The sequence below is a fragment of the Convolutriloba macropyga genome, chromosome 7, assembly GCF_964194025.1.
Source record: "Convolutriloba macropyga chromosome 7, txConMacr16.3, whole genome shotgun sequence".
Lineage (NCBI taxonomy): Eukaryota > Metazoa > Xenacoelomorpha > Acoela > Convolutidae > Convolutriloba > Convolutriloba macropyga.
Window position 1 is genome coordinate 71,229,640 of NC_134474.1, and position 24,388 is coordinate 71,254,027.

General features: G+C 37.4%; 1 protein-coding gene across 2 annotated transcripts in view; it reads left to right on the forward strand.

Moving 5' to 3' along the window:
* Window positions 1-846: 846 nt before the first annotated feature.
* The window catches only part of LOC142342502 (uncharacterized), a 32,130-nt gene continuing 8,588 nt past the window's right edge, over window positions 847-24,388 (forward strand). Inside the window, exons 1-2 of one of the 2 annotated variants that reach the window (XM_075393850.1) lie at window positions 847-1,717; window positions 10,918-11,580. In XM_075393850.1, coding sequence (XP_075249965.1) covers window positions 1,381-1,717; window positions 10,918-11,580 — 1,000 coding nt within the window. In that variant the 5' untranslated portion in view covers window positions 847-1,380. The remainder of the gene's footprint in view (window positions 1,718-10,917; window positions 11,581-24,388) is intronic. The other variant, XM_075393849.1, reaches the window with a different exon arrangement.

A 24,388-nucleotide genomic window follows, 5' to 3' on the forward strand; every position in this document is an offset into this window, starting at 1 on the left:
CCTATCTTTCTACCTTCCCCACTCTATCTGTCCCAATCACTCCCGGCAAAATCTTAATTTCTATCACTGTCATAATGAACACAACTAACTCCTCTACCCCCCCCCCCCCCCCTCTCACCCCTAATGATTCCCCCGTACCTTCAATTCTTCTTAGGTTAACTTACGTCATTACCCTACAAGCATCATTCTTGTATTAACTTCTTCAGTATAAAATCAGTTTCGCCTCCTAATAATAACCCCATCATTATTTTTGCGTGTTAAAGTTTTTGGATCTTTTCCGTTTCTGCCCCCCCCCCCCCCCCCCCAGTACGTTATGCTCCCCCCAGTGACAGAGCACGTGTCATTACATAGTAAATCATTATGTAAAAATATTGCACGTGCGTCTGGGGGTTGCAAATAATATGCACCCACTAAGCTGGGGGGGCACAAACGGAAAAGATCCAAGTTTTTACTGATAAGAAAGAGCTTGTTGCTGTGTCGTATGTATAATTCCGTCTACCTAATATAATCTATCTAATGTATCACTGCTTGTTGTTTTGTTTTTTTATTCAAAAAATAAGCGACCTTTTGTTTATTTAACTATCTTCTTGTCTCTCATTTCTCCCCCTTTTTCCCTCTCTAAATATTCTGCCTTGTTTGAGCTGCGTCAATTCTGATCTTTCCTTTTCAGCCCAACTGTCTTGAATTCCGTGATAACTGCACCCAAATTTTCTCAATGCTCCCTCTTTTGAGGCCCAATTCACTTCTTTCTCCTATGCCCACAACACCCCCACCCCAACCCCCCCCCCCCTTCAGAAAAGAACTAAAGCGTGTTACTTTATCCGTGTAGATTAAAGGTATTAGTTATACCGGGCGATTCTTATTATAGGTTCTCTGTTCAGCTTTCTTTCCTGGTCCCGTTTTCCTTGCTTGTATTTTTTTCGCAATCTATTTTATCTTTTCTGAAAAGGTATTAAGTAATGCATTTTAGTTGTCCCTGAGGAGTTAGTTCTCCTCTGATTTGGCGTCTTCTTCGTTTAGTGAAATTCTCGCTCTACTCAACAAATCAAATAAATCTCCGCCGATTTGCGTTTAATAAGATCACACAATAGCACCAGTTCAATTCTTACTTTGAGCGCAAAATTTGTGTTACTAATGATCATAAAAAATAAATTTGACTTAGTTTTATACAAAAAACCTTTCAAGCATTGAAAGTTTTTCTAACACTTTAAATGGGAATTTATGATTGATCCACTACACCCACCCCCACCCCCTCGCCACTAATTGAGGCTTCGTGATTTTCACTTAGTAAATTTACACGAAGCATTAATATTCTAACTCAAGAAAACAAGTTAAGCCCTCAAAACATAGAATGATAACAAAAATGTGACCCTCGATTTTATGACAATATTCCTTCTTACAAGTGAAAAAAATACCCAAAAATTATTACCGAAAATGGACTGTGACTCGATTTACAACAAGAGAGGGCGAATTCTGAGTTTCGAGGAGGCTCGCAGTTTGTATCTGGAACGGAACCCTGGCAGAGCATCTTTTCACGAGGGGCACAACCCCACCTCACATCTTCGCCATCCCACGCACTCTCAACTTGTGCACGGTGGCGCTGTGCCCAATGCAAGCACAGTTTATTGGGCCAATCAGGGTGGGACTGCCAGTGTGGGGGCCAATCAGGGCAGTTTGGGTCGAGGGTCCACTTTTGTGCGGTCTATGTCACCAAGTGGTAAGCTATCGCTATGTTTTTCAAGACACCATAGAATTCTTAGTAAGTTTGCAAAGTTTTTGTCTACCTTGGGCAAACTGGGCACTGTAGACTTTGAACGCTATAATAAAATAGATGTGCATTATATGTTTGCGATTATAGCAATTGCTCAATTGCTAAAAATTACATGTGTCAGTAAATCTCGAAACTTTTTAATGGCTGTGTAATGGTTAAAGGATGTTGTGGTCTGAAGTTTAAATCTCATTATCCCATAAACAGCATGTGCGATTTAGTTCATTTTTTCCATGTGATATATTGTAGACTAGCGCTAGTCACTGCCATGTTTGCTGAAATTTGAAATATTAGTGTGAGAGCTATTTACGGTTGAAAATTTCCCCCATATTTTGAGATTGCTTATAGGACTTAAAAGGTAGCCCTACTTCAACCTTTCAAGATAGGACCCTCTTTTTCACTCAGAGTGTATAACTTGCATATGTCTATCGATTCACAAAGTTCGGTTTTGATATATTTTTTTCAGTTTCTGAGTTATTGTCAAAAAAACCGTATATTTTTGTCCCAATTTGGACAATGCTAAAATTGTGAAAATTTGGTGTTTTGTTCATATTAATTTAATTGTACTTATTTACTGATTGTGAACTCAAAAATCTACTAGCATAGTGTTATTCGATCTGTTTCAATCATATTTGCTCAGTTTTACACACACTTTCTTCATACATTTGCCATTATTAAAAATTATTCAAGTCATAATTTTATTTTGCGAAAGGTTACACTTGATTAAAAAACGGAAAAGCAGTTAACTTAAAAAAAGATTCCGTTGATTTCTACCATAAAAGTTCTGAAGTTTATGTACACTTTGCATATTTGATTTGGTTTTGCTTTCGTTGATATTAAGTGAGCATATATCCATTTAAAAATTACGCACGCTTTGTTTCACTTCATATTTTATGCTTTTAAAACTTGTATTGGACAATAAGACAAGAAATTAACCGTCTCATATTACGGTCTGTTCTATTCTTTCTGTTTTGAGAAAAAAACTTATATCGCGGACAGGGCGGCCTTAAAACTTAGTTGAATCGTATAATAAAAACCTAAGATAGGCCAAAACAAAGGACTATTTTTTAGGTAAAAATTAATCAATATTGTGAACAGAATTAAGAGTAAGATAATTCGAATCAAAACAAAGCATGAGATTAACCAATGAGACTTTAATATACTGAACGGCAAAAGTAAGTTAGCAAACCCTAATTTCACGAAGCGATATTACTCCAACTTCATGTAAATTTGATGAGCTCCAGGCTTCTCTTACAACAAAAAAGGCGTCACGATATCACATTTTATTCAAATGCCTTTTACCTCTAATGTTTAACGCAAATGCAAACTCAGTAGTTAAACAAACGAGAAAACATATCATATTTTGAGGCAATTTTCTTTTAACTGAGAAAGTGGGACGACGTTTTTCAACTTTACATTGGAATTTAATGCAAGTTAACGTTGTGTTTTCACTGAAATTCATAGGAAAGCGTGGGATAAATAGTGTAAAAATTTCCTTCGAATTGTGATTTCGTGTTGGAGTAAGGTTTCTTTAAAAAATTAAATTTTTACTTCGTGAAAAAAGGGGGTATTCGTGAAAATTCAGTATCGTAATTTGAAAACTCATGAGCAGGTTTTTAAATGCCCGATCTCTTCAGTGCCGGATTATACCATTGTAAGTTTTTTCTGTATATAGCGCCAATTTTAACTTGCAAAGTTTGCGTTTCAAGAACGATTACATGATTCTGCAGAAGTTGCTTCAAAATTCTGACTTAGATCTCAACCTGCTGCGCTGTTCTCAACGAATGGCTGATTTTCTCATTAACTTCATCAGAGTCACGTCCTGTACTTGAAAACACAAATGTTCAAGCTTCAAACTATTTAATGACGGCATTGTCAAATTCCACAAGTTACAGAAGTAAACGGTACTTAAGTGCTGAGTTTTTTATAACATACGAGATTATAACCTGGGAGAATAATTTTAAACAAAGAAGATTTGGTAGATACTATCAATATTTACCTATGAAAAACTTCCAGGTTATTAATTATAAAAGCCTAACTTATCGGCAATGAAATTTTTTCCCATTTTTTGACAATTAAATTAAAATTATGAGACGTTAATCTGCCAGAAACATAATGAGGTCAAATCATCCACCTTTCAATGGAAAAAATATAGGGCCACTGAAACTTTAAGAAAGAAGCATTCCATTGGGCCATATTTCAAGTTTTGCGATATTAGCGGGATGGAATTTGACATAAAATTAGTTTCTGGGCCCTTTATAATTGGAAAATCAAATTGTAGTCATGAAGTATGATTTCAGAGTGAAGCTAATCGAGAGGGTTGCTACTTTTCAACTTTCTCCTATGCCCTCCCCCCGCCCCACCCCTCTTTCCTCTACCTTCACAATGCCTTGAAAATGATTACTGCCTGCCTGAAATCAATTAGAGTCTGGCAGCCCTGAGCCCTTCATGCCTTGCAAGCCGTGGGACGTTCTACAGCCTCTAAGTCAACGTATACACTCCATGTAATGACAGTTACTGAAAGTGCGAATGGCAGAATGACTAAACAAAGTCTCAACTGGCAGAAACTCATTCGTTGATTATAGGAAAAAGCGCACAATTAACGTTTTCAGTTTTTATTATATATAATGTGTTCAGTTTTTACATGCGCGTCCAAATTTCAGAATGCCAAAAATCTGCACCGCAAGAAGTTCCTATATACATAGCTAGAAGTTGAAATCCATAAGCCTTCGGGGATCTATTGTGTTTCGGCCCACAGTGTTTTTACGCCCCCACCCCCGTTACAAATTATATGTTGTAATTAAGCACGTTACTATGTAAAAACAATAGCACGTGCGCCTGGAGGCGTAAAAATATAAGCCCACTAAGCTGGGGGGGTGTTCAAAACAGAATAGATCCGCCTTCGGAATTCTTGGAAATTTGTAAAGTGCGGTTGTATTAAACAAGAGTTTCGGTTACTCTGCAGAAATCACTACTTCGTTGAACTTCTCGAACCGCTCCTCAGCTCCCGATAAACACCAGAAGTTCCAAGTGACTTCAAGCAGAGTTACTTAACCAATACTTAAAGTGGTGCCATTTTATTTCGACTATATCATTTGAAATCAAGTTTATATATTAACGGACTGACCGGCCACTTCAAAAATTTTCAAATATATTTTGTGATAAACTATTTTTCAACCCAAACCTATTGTAATGGAAATAACAACAAATATAATAACACATGTTGTTAATATAATATTTGTTGTTAATAATTTATAATATAATACTGTAAAATACTATCTCTAAGATATTTACTGCCGGCCATATGAACAAATCTAACCAGTAGTTTACGAAATATGAGGAAAATAAATTGAAGAGATTATCCATCTTAAAATTTAGCCAGTACGTTTATATAACGCTGTAAATTAGAGAAAACTATCAAAAAACCAAATGCTTAAATTAATTTAAATTATCTCAACATATTTATTGAGATAAGACGACGACCTGCGAAAAAATTACTGATGTCAACTCGGGTCAAATAAAATTATTTGGATCTTTTCCGTTTGTGCCCCCCAGCTTAGTGGGCGCATATTATTTGCACCCCCGGACGCACGTGTCATATTTTTAATTAATGATTTACTATGTAGTGGCACGTGCTCTGTAACTGGGGGCGCAAAACGTAGTGGGGGGGCACAAACGGAAAAGATCCAGTTTTTATGAGTAAGTTGCAAAAGACAGTGAGCCTAACGTAGTTACGTACAATTTCTTCAGATTATAAATGAAATAAATGAGCATAACAAGAAAGACGCATTTTTTGCTGTGTCAAAAAAAGTGTCCTTGGGCATTTTGTTTACATTTTTGTTTACTTGTCACTAAATCTCTTTCTGTTCAGGTGCTACAGCCTCTTCCTCTTCCCCCTCTGGACTGGTATCCGCAGTGAGCCCCCCTCTAATCGCATCCCTCCATGGGTACACCCAGCTTGTACCCCAGAAGGTCACCAGTCACACTCTCCCATCCTCATCCCCTCTCCAAACAGACACTGCCAGCTACATCCCCCTCGACTCCTCTGCAAATGATACTCATGTTGAGGTGCAGGACCGAAAGTTGATATGTCCAGACTGAAACGAACGCACAACGTGGCGTCGTGCGTTAAAAATTACACGGTCTGGAAAAGAAAATGAACGCACAATAGTCTGGACATATGCAATTTTGAACGCACGATAGTCTGGACATATGCAATTTTGAACGCACGATAGTCTGGACATATGCAATTTTGAACGCACGATAGTCTGGACATATGCAATTTTGAACGCACGATAGTCTGGACATATGTAACTTTGAACGCATGATAGTCTGATCATAGGTAACTTTGAACGCACGACAGTCTGGACATAGGCCGTTTTGAACGCACGATAGTCTGATCATGAACGCACGAAGAATTTTCGTGCGTTCATGATCATACTATTGTGCGTTTAAAAAAGCCTATGTCCAGACTTTCGGGCGTTCAAAGTTGCATATGTGCAGACTAAAAAACTAACCTTTCATGCTTGTAGATGCCCATTGAAGATGAAGACGCCAGAGGGTTCCATGAGTCCACAAATCCACATAAAGTCTTTTTTTACGTGAGGTACATGAACTTCTTTATACTAATAGGAGACATTCTTTTTTTTGCTATTGTGAGCAAAATTCAAGATGTCTATCTATCAGCATTAAGAATAAAATGAACCTCTAATAAGACTTTTTAAGACTTTTTTTGACACTCATTCAAGAAAGCTGAAATCAATATTAACATATCATACATCATAAACACATATCATAGATTCAAACCAAAAGATCGAAGCGAGAGACGAGCGAGACAACGCGAGAGACGAGCGAGACAACGCGAGAGAAGGCGAGACGAGCAAGAGACGAGCGAGAGAACGCGAGACACGAGCGAGAGACGAGCGAGAGAACGCGAGACACGAGCGAGAGAACGCGAGACGAAAACACGGGCGAGAAAACGAGGGGAGAAGGGAGAAGATAGGGAGAGCACCGAAAAATCTTGACGCCCGAAGGGCGTCCCACCCATTTTTAAGTCTATATTTATGTTTTTTAAAAAAAACCACGCAACACTTAAAACACATAACTTCTGCACCAATACCAGCTACATCGAATATCCTTTTTGCCTTACATCCTAGGTACACTGGGAATACTCCATACCAAGTGGTAAGCTATCGCTATGTTTTTCAAGACACCATAGAATTCGTAGTAAGTTTGCAAAGTTTTTGTCTACCTTGGGCAAACTGGGCACTGTAGAATTTGAACGCTATAATAAAATAGATGTGCATTATATGTTTGCGATTATAGCAATTGCTCAATTGCTAAAAATTACATGTGTCAGTAAATCTTGAAACTTTTTAATGGCTGTGTAATGGTTAAAGGATGTTGTGGTCTGAAGTTTAAATCTCATTATCCCATAAACAGCATGTGCGGTTTAGTTCATTTTTTCCATGTGATATATTGTAGACTAGCGCTAGTCACTGCTATGTTTGCTGAAATTTGAAATATTAGTGTGAGAGCTATTTACGGATGAAAATTTCCCCCCATGTTTTGAGATTGCTTATAGGACTTAAAAGGTAGCCCTACTTCAACCTTTCAAGATATGACCCTCTTTTTCACTCAGAGTGTATAACTTGCATATGTCTATCGATTCACAAAGTTCGGTTTTAATATATTTTTTTTTCAGTTTCTGAGTTATTGTCAGAAAAACCGTATATTTTTGTCCCAATTTGGACAATGCTAAAATTGTGAAAATTTGGTGTTTTGTTCATATTAACTTAATTGTACTTATTTACTGATTGTGAACTCAAAAATCTACTAGCATAGTGTTATTCGAGCTGTTTCAATCATATTTGTTCAGTTTTACACCCACTTTCTTCATATATTTGCCATTATTAAAAATTATTCAAGTCATAATTATATTTTACGAAAGGTTATACTTGATTAAAAAACGGAAAAACAGTTAACTTAAAAGAAGATTCCGTTGATTTCTACTATAAAAGTTCTGAAGTTTATGTACACTTTGCATATTTGATTTGGTTTTGCTTTCGTTGATATTAAGTGAGCATGTATCCATTAAAATATTACGCACGCTTTGTTTCACTTCATATTTTATGCTTTTAAAACTTGTATTGGACAATAAGACAAGAAATTAACCGTCTCATAATACAGTCTGCTCTATTCTTTCTGTTTTGAGAAAGAAACTTATATCGCGGACAGGGCGGCCTTAAAACTTAGTTGAATCTTATACTAAAAACCTAAGATAGGCCAAAACAAAGGACTATTTTTTAGGTAAAAATTAATCAATATTGTGAACAGAATTAAGAGTAAGATAATTCGAATCAAAACAAAGCATGAGATTAACCAATGAGACTTTAATATACTGAACGGCAAAAGTAAGTTAGCAAACCCTAATTTCACGAAGCGATATTACTCCAACTTCATGTAAATTTGATGAGCTCCAGGCTTCTCTTACAACAAAAAAGGCGTCACGATATCACATTTTAATCAAATGCCTTTTACCTCTAATGTTTAACGCAAATGCAAACTCAGTAGTTAAACAAACGAGAAAACATATCAGATTTTGAGGCAACTTTCTTTTAACTGAGAAACTGGGACGACGTTTTTCAACTTTACATTGGAATTTAATGCAAGTTAACGTTGTGTTTTCTCTGAAATTCATAGGAAAGCGTAGGATAAATAGTGTAAAAATTTCCTTCGAATTGTGATTTCATGTTGGAGTAAGGTTTCTTTAAAAAATTAAATTTTTACTTCGTGAAAAAAGGGGGTATTCATGAAAATTCAGTATCGTAATTTGAAAACTCATGAGCAGGTTTTTAAATGCCCGATCTCTTCAGTGCCGGATTATACCATTGTAAGTTTTTTCTGTATATAGCGCCAATTTTAACTTGCAAAGTTTGCGTTTCAAGAACGATTACATGATTCTGCAGAAGTTGCTTCAAAATTCTGACTTAGATCTCAACCTGCTGCGCTGTTCTCAATGAATGGCTGATTTTCTCATTAACTTCATCAGAGTCACGTCCTGTACTTGAAAACACAAATGTTCAAGCTTCAAACTATTTAATGACGGCATTGTCAAATTCCACAAGTTACAGAAGTAAACGGTACTTAAGTGCTCAGTTTTTTTATAACATACGAGAGTATAATCTGGGAGAATACTTTTAAACAAAGAAGAGCTGGTAGATATTATCATTATTTACCTATGAAAAACTTCCAGACCATTAATTATAAATGCCCAACGTATAGGCAATGAAACTTTTTCCCATTTTTTGAAAATTAAATTAAAATTATGAGACGTTAATCTGCCAGAAACATAGTCAGGTCAAGTCATCCACCTTTCGATGGAAAAAATATAGGGCCACTGAAACTTTAAGAAAGACGCATTCCATTGGGCCATATTTCAAGTTTTGCGATATTAGCGGGATGGAATTTGACATAAAATTAGTTTCAGGGCCCTTTATAATTGGGAAATCAAATTGTAGTCAAGAAGTATGATTTCAGGGTGAAGCTAATCGAGAGGGTTGATACTTTTCAACTTTCTCCTATGCCCTCCCCCCGCCCCACCCCTCTTTCCTCTACCTTCACAATGCCTTGAAAATGATTACTGCCTGCCTGAAATCAATTAGAGTCTGGCAGCCCTGAGCCCTTCATGCCTTGCAAGTCGTGTGACGTTCTGCAGCCTCTAAGTCAACGTATACACTCCATGTAATGACAGTTACTGAAAGTGCGAATGGCAGAATGACTAAGCAAAGTCTCAACTGGCAGAAACTCATTCGTTGATTATTGGAAAAAGCGCATAAATAATGTTTGCGGTTAGTTAAAACATGCGCGTCCAAATTTTAGAATGCCAAAAATCTGCACTGCCATAAGTTCCTATATATACATAGCTAGACGTTGAAATCCATAAGCCTTCGGAATTCTTGGAAACTTGGGGGTGTCTTAAACAAAAGTTTTGGTGACTCTGCAGAAATCACTACTTCGCAGAATTTCTCGAACCGCTCCTCAGCTCCCGATAAACACCAGAAGGGATCTTTTCAACAATTGCCCCCCCCCCCCCCCCTTTGGTACCTAGTAGAGAATCGCCTCCCCTTTTGTGCTATACTTTACCACAATATTACATGGCCTACAGTTTAGATAGCCGAATATCAGTTTAAGTGCAATTGAGGACCGCTGTTCACGGCCATGCCTCTCACGCGCTGTGGGATGTAATCCGAAAATCGCGGGTCGGTTATAAGCGCGCCCACCGACCCGCCAGTCGGAAATTCTTATCGCTTTGTATTCCAATTCGGCTAATTGCCCTAGCGTGGCGCATTTTATTCTATCTAGTTTAACACAGTATGAGCATACACGGAGTTTAGTCGTCTCTGATTGGTTAATAAATCGCTCGCTTAAATTCTATTCAAGAATAGGCCCCCCTTTTGCAAAAGGGGGGGGGGGGCAATTGTTGAAAAGATCCACCAGAAGTTCCAAGTGACTTCAAGCAGAGTTACTTAACTAATACTTAAAGTGGAGCCATTTTATTTCGACTATATCATTTCGAATATATCACTTCAAATAGATTTTGAGATAAACTACTTTTCAACCCAAACGTGTTGTAATGGAAATAACAACAAATATATTAACATTTATTGTTAATATAATATTTGTTGTTAATAATTTATAATATAATACTATAAAATACTATCTCTAACATATTTACAGCTGGTCATGTGAACAAATCTAACCTAAAGTTTACGAAATATGAGGAAAGGTAAATTGAAGAGATTATCCATCATTCAAATTTTCCCAGTACGTTTATATACCGCTGTAAATTACAGAGAAAAATATCAAAGAACCAAATGCTTAAATTAAATCAAATTATCTCAACATATTTATTGAGAAAAGACGACGACCTGCAAAAAAGTTACTGATGTCAACTTTGGTCAAATATAATTTCTATGAGTAAGTTGAAAACAGAATGAGCCTAACATAGTTATGTACAATTTTTCAGATTATAAATAAGTTAAATGTGCATAACAAGAAAAACCCATTTTTTATTGTGTCAAAAAAGTATCCTTGGGCATTTTGCTTACTTTTTTTGTTTACTTGTCACTAAATCTCTTTCTGTTCAGGTGCTACAGTCTCTTCCTCTTCCCCCTCTGGACTGGTATCCGCAGTGAGTCCCCCTCTAATCGCATCTCTCCATGGATACACCCAACTTGTACCCCAGAAGGTCACCAGTCACACTCTCCCATCCTCATCCCCTCTCCAAACAGACACTGCCAGCTACATCCCCCTCGACTCCTCTTCAAATGATAACTTCGTGACTAAAATGGACCAACATGACTCAAACTATTCTTCCTACTCATCCGTAAACAATCACAACTCATCCAAAATTCCCAATTCTTTAAAACTTTTGGATTTTTCCTCAATTTTCACCAAAGTGTCACAATTTACCAAAGATTTGGTGGATATTTTGGTGAATTTGAACAAATTTTTTCTATTGGTCCTGATTGGCTCAATTTTTATGATCGTCTTTTCGCTGTCAATGCTTTTCTGTCTCACTGTCATTTGGCCACATTCCGTCACTTTGAACCCTCTGGGCATTTACTACGGAAAGACTGGCAAGGGTGGCTCGGATGAGAGGAACAGAGGAAATTATGGATTGACTACTCCAAAATTGGCGGACACCATTGCGAGTCCACCTAAACATGCAATTCCACTTACGACACCATCCACCGCTTCCACATTCACAAATAATTCCGCCTACTCCTCCTCGCTCTCATCACGCGATGGTAAGTCTCAACAAACGATCACAACAAACCGAACATACTGAACATTTCTTGCGTCGTTTTTGTTCGGTCTTCTCAATTAGGGATTCAGCATTATTTTTTCACATTGCTTTGTCGAGCGATATGTGAAATCTTGAAAGTTTTCCATCTCTTCCTCATTTGGTAGACAATTAAATAAAAACGTGGATGAGCGGGGTCGGAACATTATGTGGGAGCGTATATTAACGAGCATCCTTGTCTATTATAAGAATTCACTAACCCAAAATTTAGCATTCCATGCAGTGCGTTCATCTTCTGTATGGACATACTCTGTTTGGGACTTTAACCTGGGTGATATACGGACTCATTTATTGCTATGAAAAATTTTTTCTTTGATATATCTTATTGTTCTATGTATTGTCATGTATATTTGTGGAATACTTTCGTTATTGAAGATCTGCAGAAATCATCCATGCATATGGTCTGGGACAATATTTCTAGGGCATTTTAGTCTGGACAATGGTCTGGAACTCATCTGGACAATGGTCTGGAACTTTTCTGATCAGGGGTCACTTCGGTCTGGAACTCGTCTGATCAGAGGCGGCTTCGAGCGCACTTCGAGCGCACAACTATCTTCGAGCGCACACTCGTCTGATCAGAGGTCACTTCGGTCTGGGACGGTCTGATCAGAGGTCCCACTTGTCTGGGACGTCTGATCAGAGGTCCCACTTGTCTGGGACGGTCTGATTAGAGGCGATTTCGAGCGCGACTTCAACCAGTGAAGGCTTTGTTCTGACTTGTATGCTCAATTTTAGAAAATATTAACGATTAAATAAATTTCTAACCCAATTTGAAGTGCCAAATTTAAAGCTGGTATGTCCGGATGGAAAACCGAAGATAAACGGCAGGAGACGGAGAGTGCATGAAATTCAGGACATAGCTAATCAAACTTTTTGAAAAATAGGGCTTCTATAAAAAAATATAATTTAGTATTTAGAGAGCGTTTAGCCAAAAAATGAGACGGCGGTTGTAATTGATTTTCTGAGAGCAAGTACAGGCTGGACATTCTAAGTTTTCATTGATTTTTTTTACCTAAATTGAAGGTTTGAGGACTTTTCACCAATTTATTACACTAAGATAACAGGATTACTAGTTTCGCGCTGTTTTGTATCCTTCATTTTTTTTTCTAAATTTTGTTTATTATTTCTTGGTAGAATTTTGCTAGTAAAGGTTCTTTCCTGGTCTTTGTCCTCTATTTTTTGGATTGAGCCGTTTGTAATAATGATGTCTTTTTTAAGTTCTTGTCATTAAAATTTCGTCAACCATTTGCACAGGTTTTCCATATGTTAAAAGAATAATCGATTTCACTCTTTTCCAACGCTCCAGCGCCTCTCTATCTTCTACTGTTTGAGAATAGGGAGTGTTAAGTGTAACTTGATGTTTGGCTCATTTTTCCTCATCGCATATTTGTACTCACATCTACCTCTGTTTTCCGCGTATTGCGTACACATATGTCGACGTAATGCTAAAATGAACTTTAAGTTTCGAAATTAGAAATTATTTCGATAGTGCTGATAATGAGATTGAAAACCATTTGTCAGTTGAATGCCATCAAGTGTAGTTTTAAATCAAATATCCTGTTGTAATGGATTTATTTCCAGGTGACACCTCAACAAATAGACGTACAAATATTTGTGGCCGAGAAATTTAAAATACCGTAAATTATCATTAATCACTCACATAATTTCTGTATTTTGCTGCGTGTGCATGTTCTGCAGTGCCCAAAAATAGTTCCACGGCCACTGAGGTGCGGAAATGGTCGTTAACTACTTTTTTCTTCATTGCAACCGCAATTTTTTTCACATTTAATGGTATAAAAATAAAATAACAATAACGATCAGTATCAATGGTCAATGGTTTCAAATTAAAATTTTTGTAATCAAATGCCATTTATGTCAAATTGTTTTTAAGTTTTTAGACCTCTTGATTGTCGGCAGCGTCTCTTTTTAAGTTGGTGGAAATTTACGTCACTTTTTCTGCGATACATTGTAAATAATGTAATGCGTCAGCATTGAAAGTAAATTAGTTTTTTATATAGAACTGGCGCATTGCAAAAAAGGTGCGCCATTGCTTCGTAGACGCCTATGGAAATAATGAGAGCCTATAATGTTTACAAAATGAAAGTCGCGTTAAAAATTTTTCTGACGTAATTGATAGACAGAAATTAATATACTGCAAAGATGATTTCATGTAGCTCTTAGCATTAGAGTTATACATATCTAAACAGAATTTGACTCCTGCTTTTATAGTATGTAATAGTCACAAAGAGAGCGGCAAACAGTCATTTTGAAAACGAGGTGAGTCAGGTATTACCAAAAAAATTATTCACAAAAAACCAGAAAAATTTTCCGGAGAAAAGAGTTCACGTACTCATTTTAGAGAAAAAATGTGAACGACTTAATGAAAAAAAAATAATTGAGGTGAGCATTTAATCACAAGTTGTAACAAAAATAGACTCAACAATCTGAACATCTACAATTTTCGAGCTAAAACAATCGCCAGTCGACAAAATTCAAGACTCTAAATGCACAAAAGTAATCAAAAATCTTAAACAATTCAAATGTAGTTTTTTTCCGAAAAGTAAAATTGTAGAATTCATCGACAAAAACAACACTTTATTCAATTATTGACTCAAAACATTCCTAAAACTTGTGCTTTTTACATAAATACGTACAGCAAAATAGCGAAAATCAATGAGAGACAACTTCAAAACGGCGCCCAAAAAACGGCAAAAATTACAACTTTTTTAAATACTGGTAGTCTCGGGGTAAAAAACCAAAAAAACTATAACAAGTCAAAATTAAACAAGCCCAGCATAGAGCTCTGTATTAGAAATATATCTTTTTATTAATTGAAATAATTGAATATAAGACAAAAGGAACACCAAATAAAGACAACATCTGAAGTTGTCTAATATATTTCAAAAACAATTGATATCTGAGTCAACAAAATGTTAAAATAAAAACAGAAAAATGAACAATTTAAGGCCGGGAAAATGTCGCGTTCGAAGGTAAATGAGAACTGAACTGTTAAATTTGCGACAAAACAACAAGATCTTAGGAAAAGCAACAACAACGGGCAAAACTCGGAAAGCCACCATTAGTTTGTTCCATTCAGGTCTGATTAGTAGCTGTTGTGACCTGGTGTAACTATTTGGCATGGCAACACATTGAGAAAAGCATACAGGAAAAATTCAAAAGTTTGCATACATTCTCAAAAATCCGGGCGTTTTTAAAGTAATATAAAGATTTAGCAATTAACCGAAAGCATTATTTTGGTTCACTTGTGTTTCATTAGCAGCCAATGAGACTTGCCAATATTGTGAATAAGGGAAACGGCAGCATAAGTAAAAAAAAAAATACGGGCAGAAGTAAAAAAAATTCCGTAATATTTTATGACAACAAATGGTGTTAAAGTCGTAAAAAGCGGTAGCTACCATTTCATCGACTCGCGCAATGACAAAAATATCAAATCAGAGCATATTCATAACAGTAATTTAGCACACAAGAGAAAAACAATGAAAATAGAGTTAAAATCTGCAGGTAAACGACAATTCAATCTCAAAAACCGAAAACTTGTTCAAAATACAAATTCTCAGTTCACTGTACTGGCAGTTTCAAACACATCATGCTTTAAACCTAGTAACTTGCGCTATTTTTACTACTTCAGCATTGCTAAAATATTCACTCTGATTTAATTTGTCATTCACAACAAATTTTCGGAAAACAGTTTGAACAGATCTTAGACAGCGGACCACTCTAACTTGATTTCTTTTGATATAAAAGGTCATGAAATAAAACCAGAGGTCAGACCGTCACATTTGAACAGAGTTAATACTACCCCGAATGTGACTTTTTCGTCAAACAACTTTTTTGACCAAAATCATCACTCAAATTTGTCTCACTCAAAGAGAATAGATCATGAAAAAAAACAAGTTTTTGTCAGGTTTTTGTTGCATAAAAAGTAACACTGGAGCGGGAAATAGATGGGAAATAACACTGCTAAGTAATAATAGCTTCGCTCAGTTAGAGAAGTCCCTTGGTTACTAATTGTTTATTAAAATGTTTAACTACTGATCAGCACGTACTCATATCTCAATTTTTTGTTTCACGAATATATGTTTGATAATTAATAACGAAACTCGCAGTTCGAGATAAATCATTTTTACTTTAATCAGCATAAAATAGAGTGAAAATATTGATCTCAATTTTAACAGAATCCTGAAGTTATTCACGCATTATTTCAGAGATGGCTTTTTGATGATCACCTGCTTGTAAACTTTATTCACCACAGGTGGCCTACTTCAACCAAACGTCACTTTAGCACTCAGTAAAAAAAATTAACGACATATGTTGACCAACTTGCTTATAAGATCGATTTGACAATAGTAAATTCACAAACTTTGGTTTCAGCGGTAAATTAGCGTGGAAACATATGGGCTAAAGTTAGAAATCAAATCATGCAAAAGTCAAATTAAGAAACTTGCGAAATATTGAAGCTTGAGCTTCAACACTCCGCGAGGAGAGGAGGGCGCGCTTTAAAATTAGGGCTAGACCTGAATACTCCGGTACTAATTTAAAACTAATATAAAACATATTGAGCTTGTGACTTGTAATCTCTTTCGAAGTTGTTGATCTTCTCTTTGCATTGTAAGCTGCATTGTATGATAGGCAATCTTGTGAGCTGCTGGTTACTTGAATTGGAATGGACCGGTTTGATCTATTTGGCTTCTGATGTTGTTCTGAGTTGCAATTCGCTATCTCGCGGTAGCTTGACATCTAAAAGCTAATTGGAATTTTTGACAAAATTCACAATCCTCCCACACAACGAGAGAAAAGGGTTAATAATATTATTGAATGTTGAATGACTGGTTTCCAGGAGATGAGTAAGTAAACAATTTGGTGATAATTTTAATATAGTTTTTAATCAAGTTGGGTTTGTTGCTGCGCTCCTTGTGATGTCCGCTTCTTCTTCATCTATGACTCGTGACAATTTTACTGCAGGGCGCGTTAGTGTACCTGTTGCTGTGTGAATGTCAAATGATCTTGGTATTTCGTCGGCTCCATAATGACATTTGGTTATCCGTCCAAGGGGCCAAATACCTCTCGGGGTAAATTCGTTCAGAATCCAGACTAAATCGCCCACTCTGAGTTGTTTTGATTGCTCTCTCCATTTTGCTCTGCTTATTAGGTCTGAAGTATACTCTCTTTGAAGTCTTTTCCAGAAGTGGTCCAAAAGCGTTTGTGTATAGTTGAAATCTTTCTTCCTGAAAGTTTTCAGTTTTGATGTTAGAGGGGCTAGGGCTAGATGTGGTCGTCGAAGAATGAAGTGGTTGGGTGTTAGGGCTTCATCGTCGTTGTTATCAGAAGAAACGTAAGTTATGGGGCGGGAGTTTAGGCTGCCTTCCGTTTCTGTCACAATTGTTTGGAAAGTCTCTGCTTTCAGTTGCTGACCTCCTAAGATTATGAGAAGAGTTCTCTTCGCTGTTTGAATTATTCTTTCCCATATACCTCCGAAGTGTGGAGCAAGTGGTGGATTCATTTTCCAAACTATGTTCTGCTGCGATAATTGTTGAGCAATATAGGAGTTGTCAATGCTGATATTATCCAAACTCATAACCTTTTTCGATGCTGTAAAATTTGTTCCGTTGTCGGAGATTATTATCTCTGGATATCCTCTCCTTGAAACAAAACGTCTAATTGCAAGTAAACAACTGTCGGTGTCTAGACTATGGCAAACTTCCAAGTGCACTGCACGGGTTACTAAACACGTGAAAATGCAGATGTACTGTTTTTCAAGCTTGCGAGTATTATCCTCAATGTAGAAAGGTCCAAAGTAATCTAATCCTACATTAATGAATGAGTATTGTTTTTCGGCATCAGCAAAGCGAAAGTGCGGAAGATCAGACATCATTGGTGTAATATTCTGAGCTCTCCATCGGCGGCATATGAAACATGTCCGGCTGAGTCTTCTTAGGAACCTTCGAAGTCCAATGATTAAAAATGTCTGTTGTAGGTGCGCTCTGACAAACTCTGTTCCCATGTGTTGACAGCTGTTAGTGTGAACGTCTTGAACAATTAACTGAGTGACATGGTCTTTGATGTTTAGTATTATGGGATGTTTTTGATTCCAAGGTATTGGCGCATGTCTCAGCCTTCCTTTGGCACGCAAAACTCCATTTCCATCCAAAAATGGATTGAATTGAAGAATTGCATCCCTTCGTTCCAGTTGCTGTCCAGTTTGCATTCCAATAATTGCTTTTCTAAAAGTGTTTTGTTGTGAAATCTTTATCAGGTAATTTTGGGCTTCATTCTGACTGTTTAGTGTATCTCTTTCTCGCCAAATGTTTGTTGCTTTGTACACGGTTGTTGTCCTTCTGAGCAATCGTTTCCAAATTGAAAATTTTGATGGTTCTATGACAGGGTCCATACATTTAGGTAATACTAAATTTGTCGTTGTTGAAAATTTTGTTTGATCAAAGTTCCAGTTTTCAGGGTCTTGAAAAAGAAATTTTGGTCCTTGTAGCCACTTCTCTTCAAGCTCTGATGGTTTCAAGCCTCTGGTACCATGGTCGGCAGGGTTCAGTTTTCCGGGTATATGTTTCCATTCCTCTGCTTTAGAATGTTCCAAAATTTTGTTGACATGGTTAGCTACGAAAACTTTTTGCCGTTTGTCTGAGTTTATCCATCCTAATGTTGCGGTACTATCCGTCCAGAAGTGAACTGAGGAAAAATTTAATGTCATTTCTGTGACTACAAAACTAGCTAGTTCGGCTCCCATTGTGGCTGCCTCTAATTCAAGTTTAGGTATACTTGTGTGCTTTATGGGGGCTACTCGGAATTTGCTAATGACATAGTTCACAATGACATTCCCTTCAGTAGTTGTAGATCTCAAATTAATAACCGCTGAAGTTGCTATATTTGATGCATCTGTGAAGACATGAAGTTGTTGACTGGTCGTTGGACCTGTTACAAGGCATCTTTTTGTTGTAATATCTGGCATGCTGTTGAATTCGTTAATCCATTTCTTCAGGTCAATATGAAATTCGGCTGGTACTTAGTCGTCCCATTTCTTGCCTTGTTTTATGACTGCTTGAAGAAGGCTTCGAACTCGTATCGCAAATGGCGTTATCATCCCCAGGGGGTCGAAAAGCGAAGCTGCTGTTGACAAGAGTTCTCTTTGTTGTAAACGTTCAATTTTGATGTCTAAATTGGGTTTCCTAAATATGAAGGTGTCGTTTTTCACATCCCACGTCTGTCCCAGAACTCGTTGCGTTAATGCTTTATCTCCTTCAGTGTCGTCAATTAAAGGAAAACTCGAATCGTTGCTGAAGAATTTCGTTAAGTTGAATCCTCCTTTTTTAAGTGTTTCTTTGATGCATGTTGTCTGTTCAATTGCTTCGTCTGTTGTCTCGAAACTCTGTAAAAAGTCGTCCATGTAAAAATTATTCGTTATTGATTGACTGGCTTCAGGTGATAAGTGGTGATTATCGATAGCACATTTTCTAAGTACATAGATAGCACAAGAGGGCGAACAGGTTGCACCAAATATGAGTCGCTTGTATTTGTATATTGTTTCGGTGTTGTTTTTGTACCATAGAAACCTTAATGCGTCTTGATCTTCTTTCCTTACTGCTATCTGCATAAACATGGCTTCTATATCTCCGGTAACTGCTATGGCAAACTGTCGAAAACGTAGTAGGAGTCCCAACGTAGTACTAAACTGCAGAGAAGATCTGGTCCAGTTAGAAGCGCTTTATTCAGTGAATGTCCTTTATAAATAGATGCTGCGTTTGTTACACGACGAATCTTTTTCTTCTGTTTGTGCTGTACAGGATGATGAGGAATATACCATAATTGGCTGCAAGTTGGGGAAGGTTCGCGGTCCGTCTCCTCAACGTAACTTTTTACAATATCGTTCTGAATTAAGCTGCTGTAGATGTCGGCTAACTGTTTGTCTTCATTGAGGCGCTTTTCCAATGATCGTAAGTGGGCTTTTGCTAGAAAGTAATTGTTAGGTAATTGTATGTTTTGTTTCCAGGGTAGTCCAATCTCATACCTCTCTCCGTTATGTTTTACTGTATCCTCGAAAATTTGTAGGGCTTTCTTGTCTTCTTGGTTTACTGTATTAGGTGAAGCCTTTGTTGTTCTTGTTCCTTCACAGGTCCAAAATAAATGTAGCATGTCTTCGTCCAAAATTTTCTCCTCTGACTTAACCCTATTGAACAAGGTTATAATACGATTGCATTGGTTCTTCTCTGTAATTTGTCTATACTTGTTTGGGACTGGTCCTGTTATTGTCCATCCTAATTGTGTGAGAACTCCGTACGGTGTTCCCGGTGGTCCGATTGTGTACTTGACTGGAACTGTTGCTGTAAAAGCATCGGCTTCTATCAGAATACCTATTTTTTTGTCTCTGATTTGAGGAAAATTGATATTGCTTAAATGACCGAAGTCCTTACAAACGCTGTTGAGCATCTGAATTGGCACCGTCGGCAATTGAAAGTCTGTGGTAGAAGTCGCAAAGACTGGTAAGTTAATGATAGGTCTACTGCTGTCGATGGCTCCAATCCCAAAGAAATTTTTGTTGTTTCAATCGTGCGTTCTTGGTATAGTGATGCTACGGGTATTGCTAACACATTTCCTATCACGAATTCGTAAAGCATCTGCTATTGTCTTGGTAATTTGAGTATTGTCACTTCCACTGTCAAGGAGAGCGTAGGTTTCAATGGAGACAGTCTCCGAAAACACTGTTACCGGTATTGCTTGGAGCTGAACATGTGGTCGAATCCAACTGCTCGGCTGGTTATTACTGCAAGTGAAGTTCTGTTGTCGGTTATTGCTGCCTGAGAAGCTTTGCGAATTTTGGTCTGTTATTGTTGATGCTGATATTGTTGATTAAAGTTTCCTGATGTTGGCTGCTGTTGTTGAACATTGGACGTATTGGGCACTTGATGTGATTGCCCGTAATAGAAGTTCCGGTTATGTCTGTTGTAGCTGTTACTATTGTTGTAGTTACCATTTGTGCTATTGTTGCTGTTGCTGTTGATGCTGCTGTTGTTGTTGTAGTTGTTGTTGTTGCTGCTGTTGTATCGGCTTCTGCTGCGTTGCCGGTTGTAACCACTGTTACCATTTTGTCTAGTTTGGTGATTGCAGTTGGGGTTACTGCTGCTCAAATTTTTGTTCCACGAAGAACTGTTATTTGTGAAATTGAACTGGTTTCTGTTCAAGTTATCTCCGTTGTGTCGATATTCAGATATTGATTGGTTTTGTCCTTGATTACTAGGCTGTGTTGTGTTGAAATTGTTACGGTGTATTGTTGAGTGATGAAAACCGTTACGATTGTCTTTCTGGCATCTGTATTTGCTTTTGCATTGTCCTTTTGGATGTTCGGTAAGACAATTTGGGCATAAGTGCAGTTGTCGCACTGTCTGCTGTCTGTCGTACACATTTTCACTCAAAAATTTTTGACATTTTCCTAAATTGTGGCTTTGTGAACAAAGCGGGCAATTCTTTCTGGCGCTGATCTTTTGTTCAGATTTTCCACGTTGGTGTGTTCTCTCATAGAATGAATTTCTGTTGTGAGTGCGTGGCATGTCTTCGCACGCTTCGGCATACTTGTCTATACAATCATTGAAATGAATCAAATTTGGGTTAACAATTTCTTTGCGGATGACATTTTCGTTCCATTTTATTATCATTGCAGGAGATAGTTTTTCTTTGGCTACTCTGAGAACGGCGGATGATTGCAGGTCCGGCGTAAACTCGTGAAGAAGAAAAGTTTGTACTAATTGTCTGAGAAATGCTGCAAATGAAATGAAGCTGTCTGGGTTGTCTGTCGAAGGCTTGGGCCAGCGTTCCAGTTTGTCAAGATATGCTGCAATAACAGTTTGTGGTCTTCCAAATCTTCTCTTGAGTTCGGTTATTGCATCGTGGTAAAATTCTCCATTATATGAGTATCCAAAAACGCTTTCCTTTGCGCGATCTGTGAGAGCGTTTTGGAGATAGGTGATTTTCTGTGCGTCCGAAAAAGACACGTTATCATGTATTGTTGATTTGAAATAACAATACCACTCGTGCCATTTGAGGGGGTCTCCGTTGTATGTCTTCAGTTGTGTCTTTGGCAAAATGATGTTTGTGTGCGGGTTTCTCTGATTTGGTGTAAATTGCAGATTGCGAAAATGTTCGTTGGTTGAATTGGTTGTGTGATTTTCATGTAGTTGTGTAGCAGATTCGAAGTGAACTGTGGGTTTTCTGACATTGGAGCTGTCTTCGTATCTCTCCATACTGTTCTCTCGGATTTCGTGTATTGCATGAGACTGGTTGCGGCAAGACCTTGTCTGTATTTCCGTGTCAGATGTGTCTGCTGATACTGTTGGACGGCTGTAGGTTGTCTGTGTTAACATGGTATTCTCATTGCAACGAGGTTGATTCGGATTTTCGGGTGAGAAAATGTTTCTATCCCTTGTTTGTTTTTGTTTATTCGAAGCAAGAGTTCGTGAATTTGTTAGGTAACTTTCCTGTTGTGTTGATTGTTGGTGAGTTGTGCTTCCCCCAATAATTTGTAGTTTGGATGCTTGGTTCTTTGAGGAAACTTTTGCACGCGAATCGTTTCGTTGGTTTGTCTCTTCATCGCTGTCACTGTCACTGTCGTCACAGCTGTCCTCTGAGGGACAATGGCTAATACCTTTTTGTGCAATGAGCAGTTTTGAATTTCTGAGTTGTTTATCTGGAAGCTGATGGCTTTTAAATATTGCTGAGTGATTTACTATTGATGTTGTTTGGGGGTCCTGATTCTTTTTGCTGGATTTCACAAACTGAAATGGTTCGGCAAATTGATTATGCCAATTTGTTCCAATGCACTCGTTATGTTGATTGCTCTGGGTTCCCTTGGAAAGTTCAGGTTGTCGTTCGTTTCCTTCGTTTGAATCTTTAGGTTCACTATTGGAGGTCTGTTCAACAAATGTTCGAGAAGACCCCTGTTATAAACTGTTCCGGTCCCAATCTATTCGTTGATTACTAATTCCTATGCTGTTGTTTGCTGTGTTTTCTACAGTTTCTCTAATGATACGTTTGCAGGATTTATTCAACACAACTGTATCTCCGCCGTTTTTTCGATGAATGCCAGGTGAAGAATTGTCGGTGTCATTTCGAAAATTCAGTGATTGATATCTATCAATGCTGAGTCCAATTTCATTTGAGACAGAACAACTGGTATTGTTTCTTTCGGACAGTGTCGGGCATGAATCTTGTGGCTGTGATATAGAGATTGCGTTGCGCAGACTTCTATATGATGATGATTCTCTCGAGTTGTTAGATGAATTATGTCTGTTGCGTAAGTTGTACCTCCGTGTGACTTTGGGCTGCATTTTCTTTGTACCTGGTGTATCTGTTTGATATAATTTCGATGAAGGCGCATACTTTGTTGTTTTTGTAATAAGATTGTCTCCTGAAGCACCAACTGTGTTCATCTTTGATTTAGATAAACCATTTATAATTTTCTTCCATTTCAGCAATGTTGTTGTGCGTTCACCTGAGCGTTCGGCAAGTCTGATGTTCTCGTTAGTTGTAAGGGTAAACTCGGAGATACTATCCAATAGCTTGTCCAAGCATGCCTTATGTTCCAGCAGTGTGTCATACGTGAGTTGAAGAACGTCAACGTCATCGGTCTGATACTGTTCCTCAAGAAAGTTAACTGCTGAGCCCCACTCAACTTCACGTCTCATGATTTGTTGGATCAACGTCTCTTTCCTTTTATTTGTTTTTGGTGCCATTTGTTTCGGTCTAATTGCTGTTTGGAATTGTTCGGGTTATTCTTGCTTAGTGCTTAATTAGTTTGCAGTTTTGAACAGTTTCAGTTTCTATGCAAATTTAAACAGCACTATCAATGAGAGCCCCTGTATTGTTGCGCGCAAGAGTATTCAGTGTTACTTGAGGTTGGTAAAGAAGCCGCTCTTTCTACTTCCGTTGTCTGTTTTTTGTTTAGTATTCTCCAATCTGTATGCAGCGTAATGGTTGTGAGTTCTTTTAATTGTCAGCCTATTTGCTGATAAACGATTATTTTTACTTTTTTTCGAAAGAAAATTCCTTTGTTATGGTCATATGTTAAAAGAGCAAAATTTATCTCAGACCCGAGTGTGCTTTTATGTTGTTGTGATATTAGTGAAGGTATGGTCTGATTTTCTTTTATCCTAAACTTGGTTGGGTCTGTTGGACTTTGCAGATGGTCAGAGAACGTCCATTTTTTTAAAGGAAAATTAATGTCAAAAGAAATTATTTTTACTGACTTTTGATACGTGGCGTTACTACTTGACGTTTAAATCTTCTCTGCAACGAACAACCTAAATCCGAAGCTTTGTCTACTGTTTAACGTGCCCTCTGAAGTAGAAAGTGTTTGACTGTAGTTGCCGTGTTCTTTCTTGCTTTACATTTTGAAGAGATTGAAAATTCCAAAACTTCGATATCTATCTACGATAAAAAACAAATTTTATTGTGTTGTTATTTTCTTTATGTGTGTGTATGTGATTGAACACTATCTACTTAAAAGCAAAGAACGATGTACACGCATCTACAGCTATTAAACTGCTTTCTAAAAAAGGCAGTGGTTTTTTTTGCAATAAGTTGTGATGCTGTTTAGGCCTATTTGCACAATAAAACTTTTTCAATGATAACAAAGACGCGTGGACAAAGTCTTTTTGTTTATAAATATGATATTAGGTATATAAATATATATAGGTAAAATAGGCTTATATAGATATAGGTTACTTCGGATT